This window comes from Mya arenaria, chromosome 3 (genome assembly GCF_026914265.1).
Source record: "Mya arenaria isolate MELC-2E11 chromosome 3, ASM2691426v1".
Classification (NCBI taxonomy): Eukaryota; Metazoa; Mollusca; class Bivalvia; order Myida; family Myidae; genus Mya; species Mya arenaria.
The window spans coordinates 30,515,542-30,532,436 of record NC_069124.1 but is presented as its reverse complement, the minus strand read 5'-3'; the positions used below and the strand labels follow the sequence as shown (position 1 = coordinate 30,532,436).

The 16,895-nt window shown below is 36.5% G+C and overlaps 1 protein-coding gene across 1 annotated transcript; it reads right to left on the bottom strand.

Moving 5' to 3' along the window:
* Positions 1 to 4,916: 4,916 nt before the first annotated feature.
* On the bottom strand, positions 4,917 to 12,172 carry LOC128225943 (uncharacterized). The gene is made up of 3 exons (XM_052935837.1): positions 11,985 to 12,172; positions 6,640 to 6,766; positions 4,917 to 5,104 (listed from the first exon to the last, which is right to left on the bottom strand). Exons 1-3 carry the CDS (start codon positions 12,168 to 12,170, stop codon positions 4,917 to 4,919), a joined length of 501 nt encoding a protein of 166 aa, XP_052791797.1. The 5' UTR covers positions 12,171 to 12,172.
* Between the last annotated feature and the right edge of the window lie 4,723 nt (positions 12,173 to 16,895).

Genomic DNA, 16,895 nt, shown 5'->3' with positions numbered 1-16,895 from the left:
AAAACCAAGTGATATGAGACTGCTGACAAAAGATCAGATCGCAGTTTCATATTTTCGCTCGAAAATTAATGATTTAAAAGATATAAATTTGAAAAAAAAATCATACAACATCAATTTTATAAAAAAAAATCTTGATATTAAAACCTGCGATCTGATTTTTTGTCAGCAGTCTCATATCACTGGTTTCACTGCATTCTCCCAAAATTGGCTCGTTCAAAGACAAAAGAGGAATAAAAAAGTTGTCAAAACGTTCAATTTGTGAGAGTACAGCTATAAAATGGCAATTTGTAGAGCGATATGGTAATGTTTGCTGCATAAGATTACAAAAGCATATTTGACAACCAGTTTCATGTTTTTTTGTGCGTTTTTTAGTATAAATAGGGATAAATAGCATACTTTTATTTCAGATTGTTTTTCTGAGTCTGACTCTCAGGGCCGAATTCAGAACAATCACTCTCACTCGCACTCAATTGTTGCAATTCATCGATGGCTGCAAAGACAGGCAGCTAAATGTACGCGAAGTTAGCGGCCTAGCGGCGTAAAGTTGGCGGACTAGCGGCCTAAATTTGTTCTCTATTTCAAGGTCATTGTTTATGCGTTTAATTGGGAAATATGATTTATCAATGTTTTTTACTCGTACATTAACATAGCGGCCTTAAATTGTTTTCTACTTCAAAGCATTTATATATGAGTTTTCTTCTAAAACAATGCTAAAATAATTGTTTTTATATGCAAAATTCATCACGCTGAAGCGATTGTTTTTTCAAAATGTCGATCAAGCAGTCCAACGGCCTAGCGGCGTGAAGTTAGCGGCCTGGTGGCCTAGCGGCCTAAAATTCCCCAAACTTCAATCCAGCAGCCAATAAAAAGGGGGAAATGCTGATATTCGCTAAAGGATGTTGATTTATGAATAGAAACATTTAATTTATCATTGTTTCAGAAAAGAACGCATATAAAATGCTTTGGAATAGGAAACATTTTAGGCCGCTAGTCACATGAGGCAGCTAGGCCGCCAGGCCGCTAACTTTACGCCGCTAGGCCATTTCAGAACGTGGTCAGGGAATTGATATGTATTTTCCAGCCTACATTCATTTGGATCATTATTATTATTATTAATGATGAAACGATTATCGAGTACAATCGATAGTGGTTGTCCAAAATCAATGTCGCTAATGTTACTTCCGATATCTACGTATTTTTGTTTGTTTTGTGGTAAAAGTTGTTATTTTTAACAAGAATGATCACTCTCTCACACAACTGTGGTGAATGCAAACACTTTTGCTCAAAAAATTACAAACTCTCCCAAAATTACAAATGTTTTTTAATTGTTTATATATTTCATAAATCTTCATCAATAACCTGTCTCTATGATGTAGTTGGTCTCAGACTCAGACTTAAGACGTAAGTGAAAATGGGCTCAGACTCAGACTCAAGAGGTAAGTGGAAACCGTCTCAGACTCAGATTAAGACGTAAGGGAAAATGGGCTCAGACTCAGACTTAAGAGGAAAGTGGAAAACGTCTCAGACTAAGACGTAAGGGAAAATGGGCTCAGACTCTGACTCAAGAGGAAAGTCAAAAAATGGGTTCAGACTCAGAAAACGGAATTCTCAAATGTTTCAACATATCTATATTATAACTAATGCTGACAAAAGATGTGTGCCTGTTTGTAGAGCAAATTATGTGTAACACATTTATAGTAGTTTACCATTTTTACTCCAATTATTTTACCAAAAAATACAATCCAACTTTCAATTCAATTTCTTAAATTCAGACTCAAGACGCTAGTGAATATGGGTCTTGGTGTTTCACATTGAAAATTGAAAGACAATTAGTTTGATTCCATTAAAATATTTCAAACAACTAATATATATATATATATATATATATATATATATATATATATCTTTATTTAAACTTCAAGTAAATATTCTTCTTGGATTATACGGAAAGATTGCTATACATTTAATATTGTCAATAAAACCATGTTACTTATACAGGTATTTAATGATTGTTCATGTTTGATGACTTAAGATGTCGTTGCTGTACGTTGCTGTACGTATGGTCCTGATTAATTAGATGGGACAGTAAACTAAATAAAGCTTTCTTTTTTAAAACCAACTAGAAATTTTGTCTTAAGTTTGTTTTGCATGGTGAAATAGTATGTCTAACTATTGCATTAATTTACGTATATGAAAACAACTCTTGGCTTTCACAATTTTGCATATTGCAACCCAACCGTACAAAAACAACATAAAAACACTCACAAAAACAACACCAACCAGAACATCTCAGCCATTTTTCATCGAAAACATGTACGGTTTACAATGGTCAAAATACTCTACATTTATCTACGCTGCAATTAGATCACGTAGTAGTTTCAACTTTGGACTTGACTCTTAAAAGTCTACAATGTTTATGCAAGAAAACACTTCATTAGGAATCAAACATAAACTGCTTTTACTAATGCACCGGAATGACCGATATAGAAAATAGCCGAGTTGCTCCGAATGTTTCAAATGGATAATCCCCGTATGCTCCGATTGTTTTCTATTGATAATAGCCGGGTTGCTCCGATTATTTTATTACGGATAATGGCCGGGTTGCTCCGATTATTTTATACGGATAATTGCCGGGTTGCTCCGATTATTTTATACGGATAATTGCCGGGTTGCTCCGATTATTTTATACGGATAATGGCCGGGTTGCTCCGATTATTTTATACGGATAATTGCCGGGTTGCTCCGATTGTTTACTATGGATAATCGCCGGGCCCCAATTTCTCGAAACTTCTTAAGCTTAACAGGTTTAAGTTGCTTATTTCAATCAGTCAAAATACTTACTTACAGTGAATTTTCATAAATGAAAAATGGTTTATTGTGATAATCGTAATGACAATTCCTATCTTAAGTATTAAATACATTTAAAGGAGTATATAAAACGCAAAATATTGAAAGACAAAAATAGTGCGTTTAGCTTAATCCTGTTATAAGAGACTTAAGAAGTTTCGAGAAATTGGGGCCTGATTGTTTTCGGTGGAAAATGGCCGAGGTGCTACGATTGAAATGACACTTACCCCAGTTTTCTGAACGTATACATGCACATTTGTATGCGTCAAATTCCATACTTGGTGGACACATGAACTTAACGGAATCACCCATTAATGGGTTGATGAATTTCGTTGGTTCGCCATCAACGGCAATCAATGCACATGCTGTAAGAACAAAACATAGATATTATAAAAATAACAACATGTATCACCTTCTAATTTGGTATTTGCTTAGATTGCCATAACAATTGTATTTTATTTAAGCGCACAATGGCAACACATTTGTTACAAATGTATTTCATTTAAGCGTTCAATGGCGACACATTTGTTACCAATGTATTTCATTTAAGCGTTCAATGGCGACACATTTGTTACAACTGTATTTCATTTAAGCGTTCAATGGCAACACATTTGTTAAATGGTAACTTTGTTACAAATGTATTTTATTTATGCGTACAATGGCAACATTTTTAAAATGAAAACAATAATACTTTTATTATTACAATGCCTTTGAATAAAAATAAGAGTTATGTATAATAGCCCAATAATATGATTTAACCAAGATGCTTCACAATTTGAATATAGCAATGGTTACCATGCATTTAAAATGGATTTAAGTATATGTTATTTAAGTATTAAAGATTTTATCTCTATGAATTGTTTATTATTTATGTCAAATCGGTTTAATTAATAAGTGCACTAACTATTCATATTGTTTATATACATGTATTAGTGTGACAATGAGATTATCTACTCGAAAAGTGTCAACCCTAAATGACCCTGAGCCAATAGACAAATACACAGGGAATGACCCCTACTTTGGCACCAGCGCAATAAACAGGAGATGTACAGCAGGTGATGATCATGCCAAACATTCCTTAAAGCTGCACTCGCACAGATTGAACGTTTTGACAACCTTTTTTATTTTTTGTCTTGGAACTAGCCAATTTTTGCAAAAATCCATGGAAATCAGTTATATAAGACTGCTGACAAAAATTATATCCCAGATTTTTATATTTGAGTTCAAAAACTGATGTTTTTTGCATTTTCTTAAACCGTAAGTAACGGTTTAAAACATAAAACATTCATTTTCGAACGGAAATAAAAAAATGCGATCTGATCTTTTATCAGCAATCTTTTATCATTGGTTTGCAGATATCTGCGCAAAAAAATGCTCTTTCCAAGACAAAAAAATAAAAAAAGTTGCAAAAATGGTATACCAATGAGAATGCAGCTTTAAGCTAGGCCTTTAATTTCAGCATAAGAAAACAAAACAAAATAATTGTTACACTCATTAATCGATTTCCTAGCTTCACAACATCTCTCCTTTAGTATTTTCTCTCCAGTACACTCGGTATTAGCATTCGTGTTAGCTACACACGCCGTGGCCGCGGTGTCGAAGTATGGCATGGGTTCCGCTGGAATTAGTATCACAGTGTTATTTTAACGATGTCAATGTCGAGTGTAGCGACACATTATATGTTATGGAAATATGTTGGGGGTTAATAAAAAAATAACTTAAGATATACAGTCAAAACTCGTTATGTCGAAGTCGTTGGGACCTCTAAAAATTCTTCGAGATAACGAAAAATTGTTATAACCGAAATACATAAAGTGTATAATTAAACCGAAAAAAAATACTTTGTAAGCGTGATTGTGATCAAAATTTCGTGAAAACTTTTTTCAAAATTATTTTTTTCTTAGTTGAACTTAAAGAAAACTAATAATGTCTTTGTACCAAATATATGAACATGATAAGGAAAAGGATCCATGAAATAAAGGCATAGAAATAAATTGATAAAAGATAGAATGCATTTAAGATAATCGTTGGTAAAAGTTCGATCATTTTCGTTAAGTTGAAAATTTATACTAAAAAGCGTTATGAATATGGCCAATACCACAGCATTTGGCCACAGGAACAAGAAGGTCCGCTTGTCCCGGTACAGCTCTACATTCAAAGTAACCCTTGCACATCAATTCGTTATGGGGATCGGCTCTCTCGGGGTCGTAACGTGGTAGCAAGTTACCATCTTCCACACCGATATCATTGCACGGATCTGTAAATGACAATGCGTTTTTCTTATGTTACTCTCTCAGTGTGTGTTTGTATACCACGTGATAAATGACGTCATATATGTCACGTGGGAAAGCAATAATTGGCTTAAAATGAGGACTTAAAACAAGATAACTGTACCTTTTCTTCATATTTTTAAATGAAATAAAACGTGTCTATGCCGCTTAAAGAACCCCGCCTTCGTTGCATTACCGGCGTTTGATATGATGATTAGTTTTCACAAACATTTCGACAAACCTATTTCCAAACAAATTTTATGACGGTGGTCCATCAGGCGGCGGTGATGTGAAAAGATTTTTCGAAGTGTTTTCAGAAACTTAACTTTAATCAAACTCATTCGGAACTCCTCGGCCATTTTATCGAAAACAACCTCGGATGTATTTGGACGGTTTACATACTCAAAAAAGTGGTACGTTTAAGTCCGCTGCAAGTAGATCGCGTAGTAATTTTATTTAGCATGTAAACTTTATGACTTAACTCTTGAGAATCTTAATTATGTTTGCAATAATTTACTTCATTGGCAATCAATTCAAACTTAGATCAATAAATGCAACTCTAAAACACTACATTTAATAAATGATATAATTCAAAAAATCACGAACTACTTCAACTGATGTACCGGCATACATCCGAGGTTGTTTTCGATAAAATGGCCGAGGAGTTCCGAATGAATCAAACTCTGATAAAAAAAATCAAAGGTGCCAGTAGCTCCCTTGCCTTAGACCTTATTTAAGATTTAGAGTAAAATCTTATTGTTTTGATTGGACTGTAAAATAACTGGCCAATAGAATAAATTTAATCACTGAGAATAATAAGCATACTTCACATGGAACACATCCAGTGTGTGTATACCACGTGGTCAATTACGTCATATATACTTTGCTTAAACTGAAGACTTGATACAAACATAACTTTTGTTTTTATTCACCATTTTAAACGAAACAAAGGGCAGTCTATGCCGCTTAATATCATGTGGAATACACACACTGACACCTGATTTCAATAAAAATAGAACATACAAATTGCAATAGTTTTATCTATGGCAAATAGCGTAATTCGGTCATTTTGTCACACTTATATTTCAACATTGCATTATATGGGGTAACCAACAGCACAGCCGCGTTCACCCGGCACTGCGGGGCCCCATGGAAGGTACAAATACGGCCCATTTCCACGGCTATCCCCGGTATACCCCCGGACCTGGGGGGGGGGGGGGGCGTGGATACAATTGGGTTGCATTACCCAAATGCTATTGAAATCCCTACTTAAAAAACGGTTATATGTTCTTCCGTTCGATTGAATTATGTATGTTATAGTAAGATGACATGAAGTAATATTTTAATGATTAAGAATGGACAGAGTATGCGCAGCAAACGAGCCTTTCTTAATATTTTAATATTACTTTATTTCATCTAACTGTCTTAGACTATTACCTCATTGGCTGACACATTTTCAAAAGAAAATCTGACGCAGGGATTGCGTATCGGGTCTGGTACTTAATGATTGTATATGTCTTACTGTAATCATCATTTTGAACACAGTCCGACAAAGGATGTTTGACTTTCACACACTCGCACAATTTTTGGGACCAGCCCATCCCGCACGGGCAGCACATTTTGTATGCCACCATGTCTCGATTGTCCATCTGAAAGTATGGCATGAATAATTATTTCATTTGTGTATGTTGAGCAGACAAATATAATGCCATTTGATTTATACTATTAAAGTCTGATTGTTTGCAAGCATTTAAAATTGAAATAATATAAAGAGGAAACTACACGGTAGCCTATCACCTTTCCAAGGCCCACCTCTACATCAACAAAATAACACAAACATGACCTTTACAAACTACAAAACACATTGTATTTATAGCAAGAACAAATACAATCGTCCGTTTATCAAAAAATGCGTATTCCATTATTTAAGTAAGTTATAAACAGTGGCAAACGCAACAGCAACAACAAGAAGAACAATAGCAACATCGGCAGCGGCAGCAGCAGCAGCAGCAGCAGCAGCAGCAGTAACAGTAGCAGTAGCAGTAGCAGTAGGTGTAGGTGTAGTAGTAGTAGTAGTAGTAGTAGTAGTAGTAGTAGTAGTAGTAGTAGTAGTTGCAGTAGCAGTAGCAGTAGCAGTAGCAGTAGCAGTAGCAGTAGTAGTAGTAGTAGTAGTAGTAGTAGTAGTAGTAATAATAGTAGTAGCAGCAGCAGCAACAACAACAACAACAACAACAACAAACTCTGCACCCTCAAAGATTGATCGGTTTGACAACTTTTTTTATCTTTTTTGTCTCAGAATCAGCTGGATTTTCAAATCAGTCATATAGGATTACACACGATAGAACAGATGTTAATTGTTTTGAAAACTGTCGAATCTTTCATTTTTCTTAACGAGCCTTTAGCCATAAAACATTAATTTTCGAGCGTAAAAACTGAAAACTGCCATCTTATGATCTTTTATCAGCAATCTTATATCAACGGTGTTCAGACTTTTACGCAAAACTCGGCTCATTCCAAGACAAAAAAAAACACAACAACTTGATTTTAGGATGAGGAATCACGTGACTTCAAAGGGGTTCTCACATGAGTCACCACGGGTCACAACAGATGTAAACAAACAAGTAAGTGTCGTTATTAAATTTCAAGGTAACTTTTTTGACTGAAAAGATATGAAAATATCTCTTAGCCCATAAAAGACTTCGCCCTTTTTGCTTCTACACTTGTGAAGTATTTTAGATTAGCTTGTATTTAAATGATGCAATCCTTGGCCAAAATTCCAACTTGACGGTATTTTGTAGAACGATGAACCGTTGAAAGTTGGCCAAGGATTGTCAATAAGATGCACAAATATATATATATACATGAAGGTACGTTCAAGGTCTCAGATGTGTAAATAAGCTTTTCGTTTAATTATGGTATTGACTTTAATGTTAAATTTTGGCCTGGTAACCGCGTATATTTTTGGAAGATTTTGAAAGGGTCTTGCTTGCTGACTACATATACGTATCATATTGTACACAAGTGTTTGTTTATATTGTTATTGCAGTTATATATTATTGTTGTTGTTGTTGTTTTTATTTCAATTTAAATCAGGTGAGACATGAGAAATTTTGCAACTTTTCAAGTCCAATATTTTCAGTAGACCATATTCAAATATTTTGGAAGAATACATCATGCCCCTCATAACATATCAATAAACGACCAAGACCCAGCAATCTTAAAGGCCTAGTTAAATCCCTCTTTAAGTGACCCCCCCCCAAAAAAAAAAAAAAAAAAAAAAAAAAAAACAACAAAAAAACAAAAAAAAAACAAAAAAAAAAAAACGTTTATTGTACACACTGTCTGTGTATTGATCTTAATCTAAATGCCTAATTGTCTTATCAGATCTCAGATCTGAATATCCTTCTGTGCAGTTTAAGGTGGTTAATTATAAAAATGGACCCTAAATGGCCCTGAGCCAATAAACAAATAAACAGGAAATTGGCCCCTACTGTGAGATCAGTGCAATGCGCAGGAGATGCACAGCAGAGGATTGTCATGCCAAACATTCCTTAAACTAGGCCTTTAAATGACTTAATAACAAATACACTGAAAACTGCAGAATGTCATTCAAATAGTAAATTCAATAAATAGACTAAACGCTACTGGGGCCGGGAAGTTAAAGACGCCCATACACAAGTGGATTATTGACGGACGCCGACAAGGAAATAACCATTCATTCTTCCGCGATTAAAAACCAGCAACGAACGAATAGCAACACAGGGAGAAAGTGAAAATAAGGTAACTGATGATGACGCTCTTATTCAAATTCAACACATACACATGTATAACAAACATCAATTTTGAGTGATATACCCTTAACTACCTACTCAATAATGCATTTATGGATAATATTAATTACTGATATGAATATTGTAACCGTGTATATTATAGCTGAAAGCGCAAAAAAAATTAAATTATTGGTGAATGCTAAAATATTTACTGTGGTCTACTGAAGTCTCATAAGGGAGAAATATCGTGTTTTATGCTTATTTTTTTCAAATTAAACTCGGTATCTTTCATATAAACTATTGTTTACGACAATTATTCATCCTTTCTCGAATATAAAAACAATTGTTTTAATTGTGGTAAATCATATCTGGGAGTTAGAGTGCATCTTAACACAGCGGCAGAGTGAAAAATTATTCTGGAGACCACTTCGTAGAAAACATGGAGAAGTGCCAGACATTTGCAATAAACTGATACTAGTAGTTAAATAATATTACATTTACTGCATCGTCGACAACCACGGTACAGTTTCCGTTACACTTCATATAATGGTGCATACGTAGTCACACAGGCATCTGGATCATTGTTTGTCACTTAAATGTTGTTTTAAACCATTTTGGGTACATGCAATGAGATAAACAACACATCTGAAGATATTTAGTGTCTTTCATATACAAAAAAGAAACAAGGTATGTAGCTCAAACTTACCCGATTTCACGTTTTTAGTCCAGTTTTATGCAAATTTCTCAACCAACATAAAAACAATCCATTTTTAAATAAGTGACATGGAAAGAAGAGTCAATTACCTTTAAAATGGTGTGCGATATGTTGGTATATCTATAATGTCTTTAGACAAACAAGCATAATTCAATGTCCAATTCTCGTGTTTTTCTTTATTCGGAAAGACTACAGCAAATTCAAATCTTCAATTTTCCCCGTGTAAACAGTACTAATGACAGTCCTATTGAAGTTATTTTATGCTTCAGTGTACAGATAAATTAATTCCATTCCTTGATATCACCATAAGACTAACACCACAGTTTAAAAAACAACCGTACCAGTCTTCAAATTAAATCCTCTTTAAATTTCGTAGGCAGCCTGCCATTTTACCGACCAGCGCCCAGATGATGTCATTGACATGTACATTTAACATCTTTGTACCGGCTTGAATGTGAGCCACACAAGCCTGGATGGGTCAAATACTCTTCTTTGGAGGTTGATCAGAAACATCTGAGCGCTGTCAGGAAAATGGTAGCCTCAAATTTTAAAGTGGATTTAATTTGAAGACTGAGCTCGGACGACTATGACTAGGTGCAGCGTGTTTTGGTATCTGCTTACTATGGGATTAAAACGTGTAGTGAACGGGGAGCTTGCCAACTTTATATTATCTCGTATATAGAGATGAACTCTTACATAAACTAAGGATGTTACATGATTTTAACAAAGGGAGGTAATCCTTCATTCGATGATGCTATTTCACTCTTCGCATTATCTCCCTTGAATTTGCAAAACACGCTGGACATAGTGTTTCTACCGCACTGAGTGGAAAATTAACATTAACTTTACATGCGGAGCTCCTCGGCCATTTTTATCGAAAACAACTCTCAGAAAGTAACTTATAACGAACAATGGACATAATTTTAACAGCCTATCGTTCGGCATTCATTTTACAAACAGACAGACAACTAGCGACAAGACAGACAACATACCGATAGATCGACTTTGTATACTTGTAATGACAGAAAGTTATTCAACGGACAAATTGGCAGTCGGAGCACCTCGGCCATTTCCTCATCGAAAACGACCTTGTGTGTATGCCGATTCATCAGTAGAAGTAGTTCGTAACATATATAATAATATTGTTAATTTAGTGTAGTGTTTTACGTGTTATTTCTATGACTATGTTCAAAATGAGTCCCAGTGAAGTGTATTGCAAAATAAATAAATAATAAAAATTCCTACGGGTAAAGTTCTTAGGTTTAACTGCTAAATTGAAATTAATGCGCGATCTGCTTGCAGCGTAGTTAAATTCAAAGAATTCTGACATAGAAAAGCGTGCATTTTCATGGAAAATGGCAGGGATTTTCCGATTGACAATTTGGCTTGGATTCATGAAAAGAGCAAAAGAAAAACGATAGATCGTGTAAGATGGAGAAATAATTTCCAAATATTTTTGCATGCGTATGTTCACTACGTGGAAAATACAGCATACGGTCGCATCCAAAAAGCACTTCAAACAAGCTATAGTTTATGAATAAGGGCGTCTTTGGGCGCTTCGTTCTTCTTGTTCTTCTGTGTCCGATCCTAGATACAATCGCCCTAACGACACGAACATAGTCAAGAACATTGTTCTCGGGTCAAAATTCCACACTACCTACAAACCGGGGGGACCGAGAACTACACGAGAACAAAATGGCGGAAAGTAAAGTTAAGAACGATGCGTGCATGATTTACAGCGAACAACTCTACTACCGGTTCCCGGTGTTAGGGCGTTTTACGCGAGTTACACGTTCCGAATCGACTCGATTCTATCCTGGAAACAAGCGCCCAAAGACGCCCCTAGACTTTAGCTAGAGTTGTGGGAGGGTGCTGTAACCTTGTCCTTTTTGGTCGCCTCCACCGCCCCTCATGGAGACCAATATGAAATGCTTAAAGATGCACTCTTACTCCCAAATAAGATTTACCACAATTTATACAATTGTTTACATATACCAGAAAGGATGAATAAATGTCAAAAATAATGGTTCTTATGAAGGATTCCGAGTTTAATTTGAAAGAAATTTGCAGAAAACACGCACTCATTAATCATTTAATATTTTTGGTTTTCAGCTATTAAAAACATGGTTACAATATTTCCATAAAAGCATTATTTAGTTAGTAGTTAAAGATTTATCACTCAAAATTTATGTTTGTTATACATGTGTTTGTATTGATTTTGAATAAGATTGTCAGTTGTTCGAATTCCACATACTGTACACCAAGAGCAATGCCAAGACAGACAAATGCATCAAATCAGTCTAATTCGTCATTAAAATATCTTATGCAAAATATAGTTATGGAAAAAAATACATTGATCCGTGATTAAACATATGGACTTACGTCAATGGTACAGTGGTAGTAGCAGGTACAGTCTTTTACAACATCGTCTTTGAAAGAGTTAAATCCAACGCCGTGCACGATCATACAACCCTCACACTTGTCTCCCGGCACGCGGTTAAACTCGCCTGCCGAAGCCTGCTGGACAAGAAGAACCAGCAATGCTAAAACTGCCATACCAATAGCCATGATTACAGAGTAGGACTTGGTGACGAGTGTTGGTCTTGCGTGCCTTTTATATGCTTGGAAAAGGAAGTGTCAGATGGTAAATGGTTTTCAAATTTTGTTAATTACTTTTGATATGAGCTTTCATCTAAGTGCGTTTTACCGAAGGGCATGGCTGTGGTTTGGTAATTTCGAACTATGTAATAAATAAAAGAATATCCAATCCTTCAGGTTTGTTTTATGGATTCCTAGAATCGGCAGTTTACACTAAATGATCTATAATACAGTGATCACCATAAACGCGCTCAATCACCTCCTTAGTTTGGTCAAAGTTATCAAAGATGTATATTGATTGGTCAATATTAATTCAATAATAACAACTAACCAATGAAATCGTTTAGTGAGTAAACTAGCCAAGTTTTATACAATTTGCTACTTGCTAATTCTTTGGTTTGGTCAAAGTAAGCCAAAACGGTTGTTGATTCGTCAATATTGATCCAATAATAACTGCTAACCAATGTATAAGTCACATAGCCAAGTGTTATACAATTTGCTGCCGGCTAATTCACTGGTCAAAGTAAGCCAAAGCGGTTATTGATTGGTCAATATTGATCCAATAATAAGTGCTAACGAATGAGTCCATGTCCAAGTGATATACTTGCTGCTGGCTAATTCTTTGGTTTGGTCAAAGTAAGCCAAAACGTTCAGTGATTGGTCAATATTTATCCAAAAATGACTACTAACCAATGAATTCTTTTTAATTAGTAAATAGTCAAAATATACCCTATGGACACCTTATCAAGGTTTTAACAATGGGCTGCTGGCTAATTCTCTGGTTTGGTCAAAGTAAGTTAAAACGTTCAGTGATTGGTCAATATTCATCCAAAATTAACTGCTAACCAATGAATTCATTTTAATAAGTAAGCTAGCCAAAATATACCCCGTGGACAACTTATCAAGGTTTTAACATTGGCTGCTGGCTAATTCTCTGATTTGGTCAAAGTAAACCAAGACGTTTATTGATTGGTCAATATAATTTCTCCAATATTAAATATTAACCAATAAAATCATTAATATTTGCACATGGCCAAAGGGTAATTTATGGACAACTTATCCTCCTTGTACAGGCTGTCAAGCGGTCCTTTAAGTTTCCTACTTTTCCCTTATTTTTTTATTCCTTCCTACATCCTACTTTTTGGTACAAAACTCCTGAAATTTCCTACTTTTTTGGTTCAAGTTGTGTATTTCACAATAACCTTATATTAAAAGTTAGAAAATGGTGGTCCATTTGTAGGATCATTTCAATAAGGAGTGCATAGAAGACTGGAAATCTCGATGAGACTGTACAGACTATGTGAACGTTGTATGAGAGTTAAAAGACCCGTCTATGCTGAGATGTTTTCTAGTTTCAATGTATTTCTGTGAGTAATCCAAAGTTCTGCCGAAAGGTATGTAAAAATCCTACTCTTTTAGTACAAATTCCTTATTTCCCTAGTTTTTAAAAGAAGTTCACTTGATAGCTTTTATTGCATTCGGAAAAGACACCGGTGTCGAACTTATACCTTTAAATGTGCTATTCTTAACAAGGAGAATAGACAGTTCTTGCACATATTGATTGTGACAACATACTGCATACTTAACGTGTTTGTTGAGTTCTTTTGAATGTTTTTGTGCGAACAAATATGCAACTTTTAAAACATTTTTAGTGAAACTATGTATTCATCATTTCTAATCATAGGGTCAGGTCAAATTGCAGCGAATGCGTGCGGGCAGATCTTAACTAAAACTTAAAATAATGGCGTTTCTAATAATCGCTTGTGTCCGTGTGTCATCCGTCCATTATAATATAAGTTTTCAAATAGACTCGGGAGCGTTCAGTTATCACTGGAACGCCCCATAAATCAATGCTGTGCAAGGGTGTGTTACAAGAAAGTCTCGTAGCGAATTGTGAAATCGCCATCTAAAATGAACTGTTAACATAATTGACGGACATTATACCAGCATAGATATTAACTGCACGTATACATAGTCTGTGTAAAAATGTAGGGCACATATTATCGAACAGAAGTGAACTGGGCGATATGTCGCCGTTTTTCATATTCGAAGAGTTGGTAAACTATGTGCCTTTTGTACTGCTACTACTACTTCTGCTGCTATTGCTTCTGCTGCTGCTGGAGCTGCTGTTGCTATTGCAATTACTGCTGCTGCTAATGCTATAACTCATGCTGCATGCTTCATCATCGTTATCAAAACAGAAATAGAAAACGGACTTCCGTTGATTGGCACCGAAATGCATAATTCATCATTGAGCAGTCCAATGCCATCGCTTGTCATTTATTATCCCGATGTCCGTAATTCATTCTAACTTCTGTACAATTATATCTTCTTGTAAGTTTATCTGCCTGTTAGTTGTCCACCTAGGTCAATATGTCTTCATGCATTTACACTTGCCTGTTCATGTTCAACATCTGCCTTTGATTTCTGTATTCCTGTGGGTCATTCTGACAGTTTCGTGTCCACATCTGCCTTTATGTCTTCGTGTAGATCTACCTACCTGTTTCTTTTCCACATCCGTCCATCTGTCTTCCTGTACGTCTACTTGCTCTTTACATGTCCACATCGGCCGGTCTTTCCTCCTGTACGTCTACATGCTTTTTTACATGACCACGTCGGTCTTTTTGCCTTCCTACACGTATACATGCCTTTAACATGTCCGAATCAGCCCACCTACATTCCTGCACGTCTACATGCTTTTTACACGTACACATCGGCCTATCTGCCTTCCTGCACGTCTACATGCTTTTTACACGTACACATCGGCCTATCTGCCTTCCTGCATGTCTACATGCTTTTAACACGTACACATCGGCCTATCTGCCTTCCTGCACGTCTACATGCTTTTAACACGTACACAACGGCCTATCTGCCTTCCTGCACGTCTACATGCTTTTTACACGTTCAAAACAATCGGTCTATCTGCCTTCCTGCACATCTACATGCTTTTTACACGATCAAATCGACCTATCTGCCTTCCTGTACACCTATCTATCTGTTGCTTATCCACTGTGATCCAGTTTACTTTCTGCACGTTAATCGGCCTGTGATTTGTAAACATCGGTGCAGCTGGCTTCTATCTGTCGGTTGATTGTCAACATCGGTCCGTCTGTCATCCGGAACATTTATCTGATTGTACCTTGCCCACTTCTGCACTTTAGTTTTCCTGTAGGCATTGTCTGTTACTTGTACGTACATGCCAATCAATCTTCTTTACTTAAATATCCCAGTTATTTATCCACGTCTAGCACCAACATGGACCAGTGACTGAGAGGTTGAACATTGATAGTTTGATTTGTACAAGTAACAGACAATGTCTACAGGACAACTGAACGGCAGATGTGGGCAAGTAACAGACAAAATACTTGCAGGAGAACAGACTTTCTGAATTTGGACAAATAAAGATACATAAACAGACGGGAAGCCAGATAGACCAATGTAGACAAGCAAGATTCAGGCAGACATACAACAAGACTGACGGGCGGACATGGACATGTTGCAGGTGGGGAGACGCAGATTAAGACAGATTGAGGGATGTGGACAATTAACAGGTAGATAGACATACACGACGTCAGATGTGCTAATATGGAAAAGAAACAGGCAAACGGACATACATGACGACAGATGGACGACATATGTGGACATGTAACAGGGAGATAGACGACCATGAAGACAGATGGGTCAATGTGGACGAGTAACAGGCAGATAGACGTACATGAAGACAGATTGGTTAATGTGGACAGGTAACAGGCAAATAGACGACCATGAAGACAGATGGGTCAATGTGGACGAGTAACAGGCAGACAGACGATCATGAAGACAGATTGGTCAATGTGGACGAGTAACAGGCAGATAGATGTACATGAAGACAGATGGGTCAGTGTGGACGAGTAACAGGCAGATAGACGTACATGAAGACAGACGGGTCAGTGTGGACGAGTAGCAGGCTGATAGACGTACATGAAGACAGATGGGCCAATGTTGACAGGTAACAAGCTGTTAGACGTACATGAATACAGATGGGTCGATGTGGACAAGTAACAGGCTGATAGACGACCATGAAGACAGATGGGTCAATGTGAAAAAGGAACAGGCAGATAGACGTACATGAAGACAGATGGGTCAATGTGAAAAAAGAAACAGGCAGATAGACGTATATGAAGACAGATGGGTCAGTGTGGACAGGTAACAGACAGATAGACGTACATGAAGACAGATGGGTCAATGTGAAAATGGAACAGGCAGATAGACGACCATGAAGACAGATGGGTCAGTGTGGACAGGTAACAGGCAGATAGACGTACATGAAGACAGATGGGTCAATGTGAAAAAGGAACAGGCAGATAGACGTACATGAAGACAGATGGGTCAATGTGGACAAGCAACAGGCAAATAGACGTACATGAAGACAGATGGTTCAATGTGGACAAGTAATAGGCAGATAGACGAACATGAAGACAGATGGGCCAATGTGGACAAGTAACAGGTAGATAGATGAGCATGAAGACAGATGTGTCAATATGGACAATAACAGGCAGATAGACGTACATTACGACAGATGGATCAATGTGAACATGTAACAGGCAGATAGAAGACCATGAAGACAGATTGGTCAAGTCAATGTGGACAGGTAACAGGCTGATAGACGTACATGAAGACAAATGGTTCAATGTGGAGAGGTAACAGGCAGTTAGA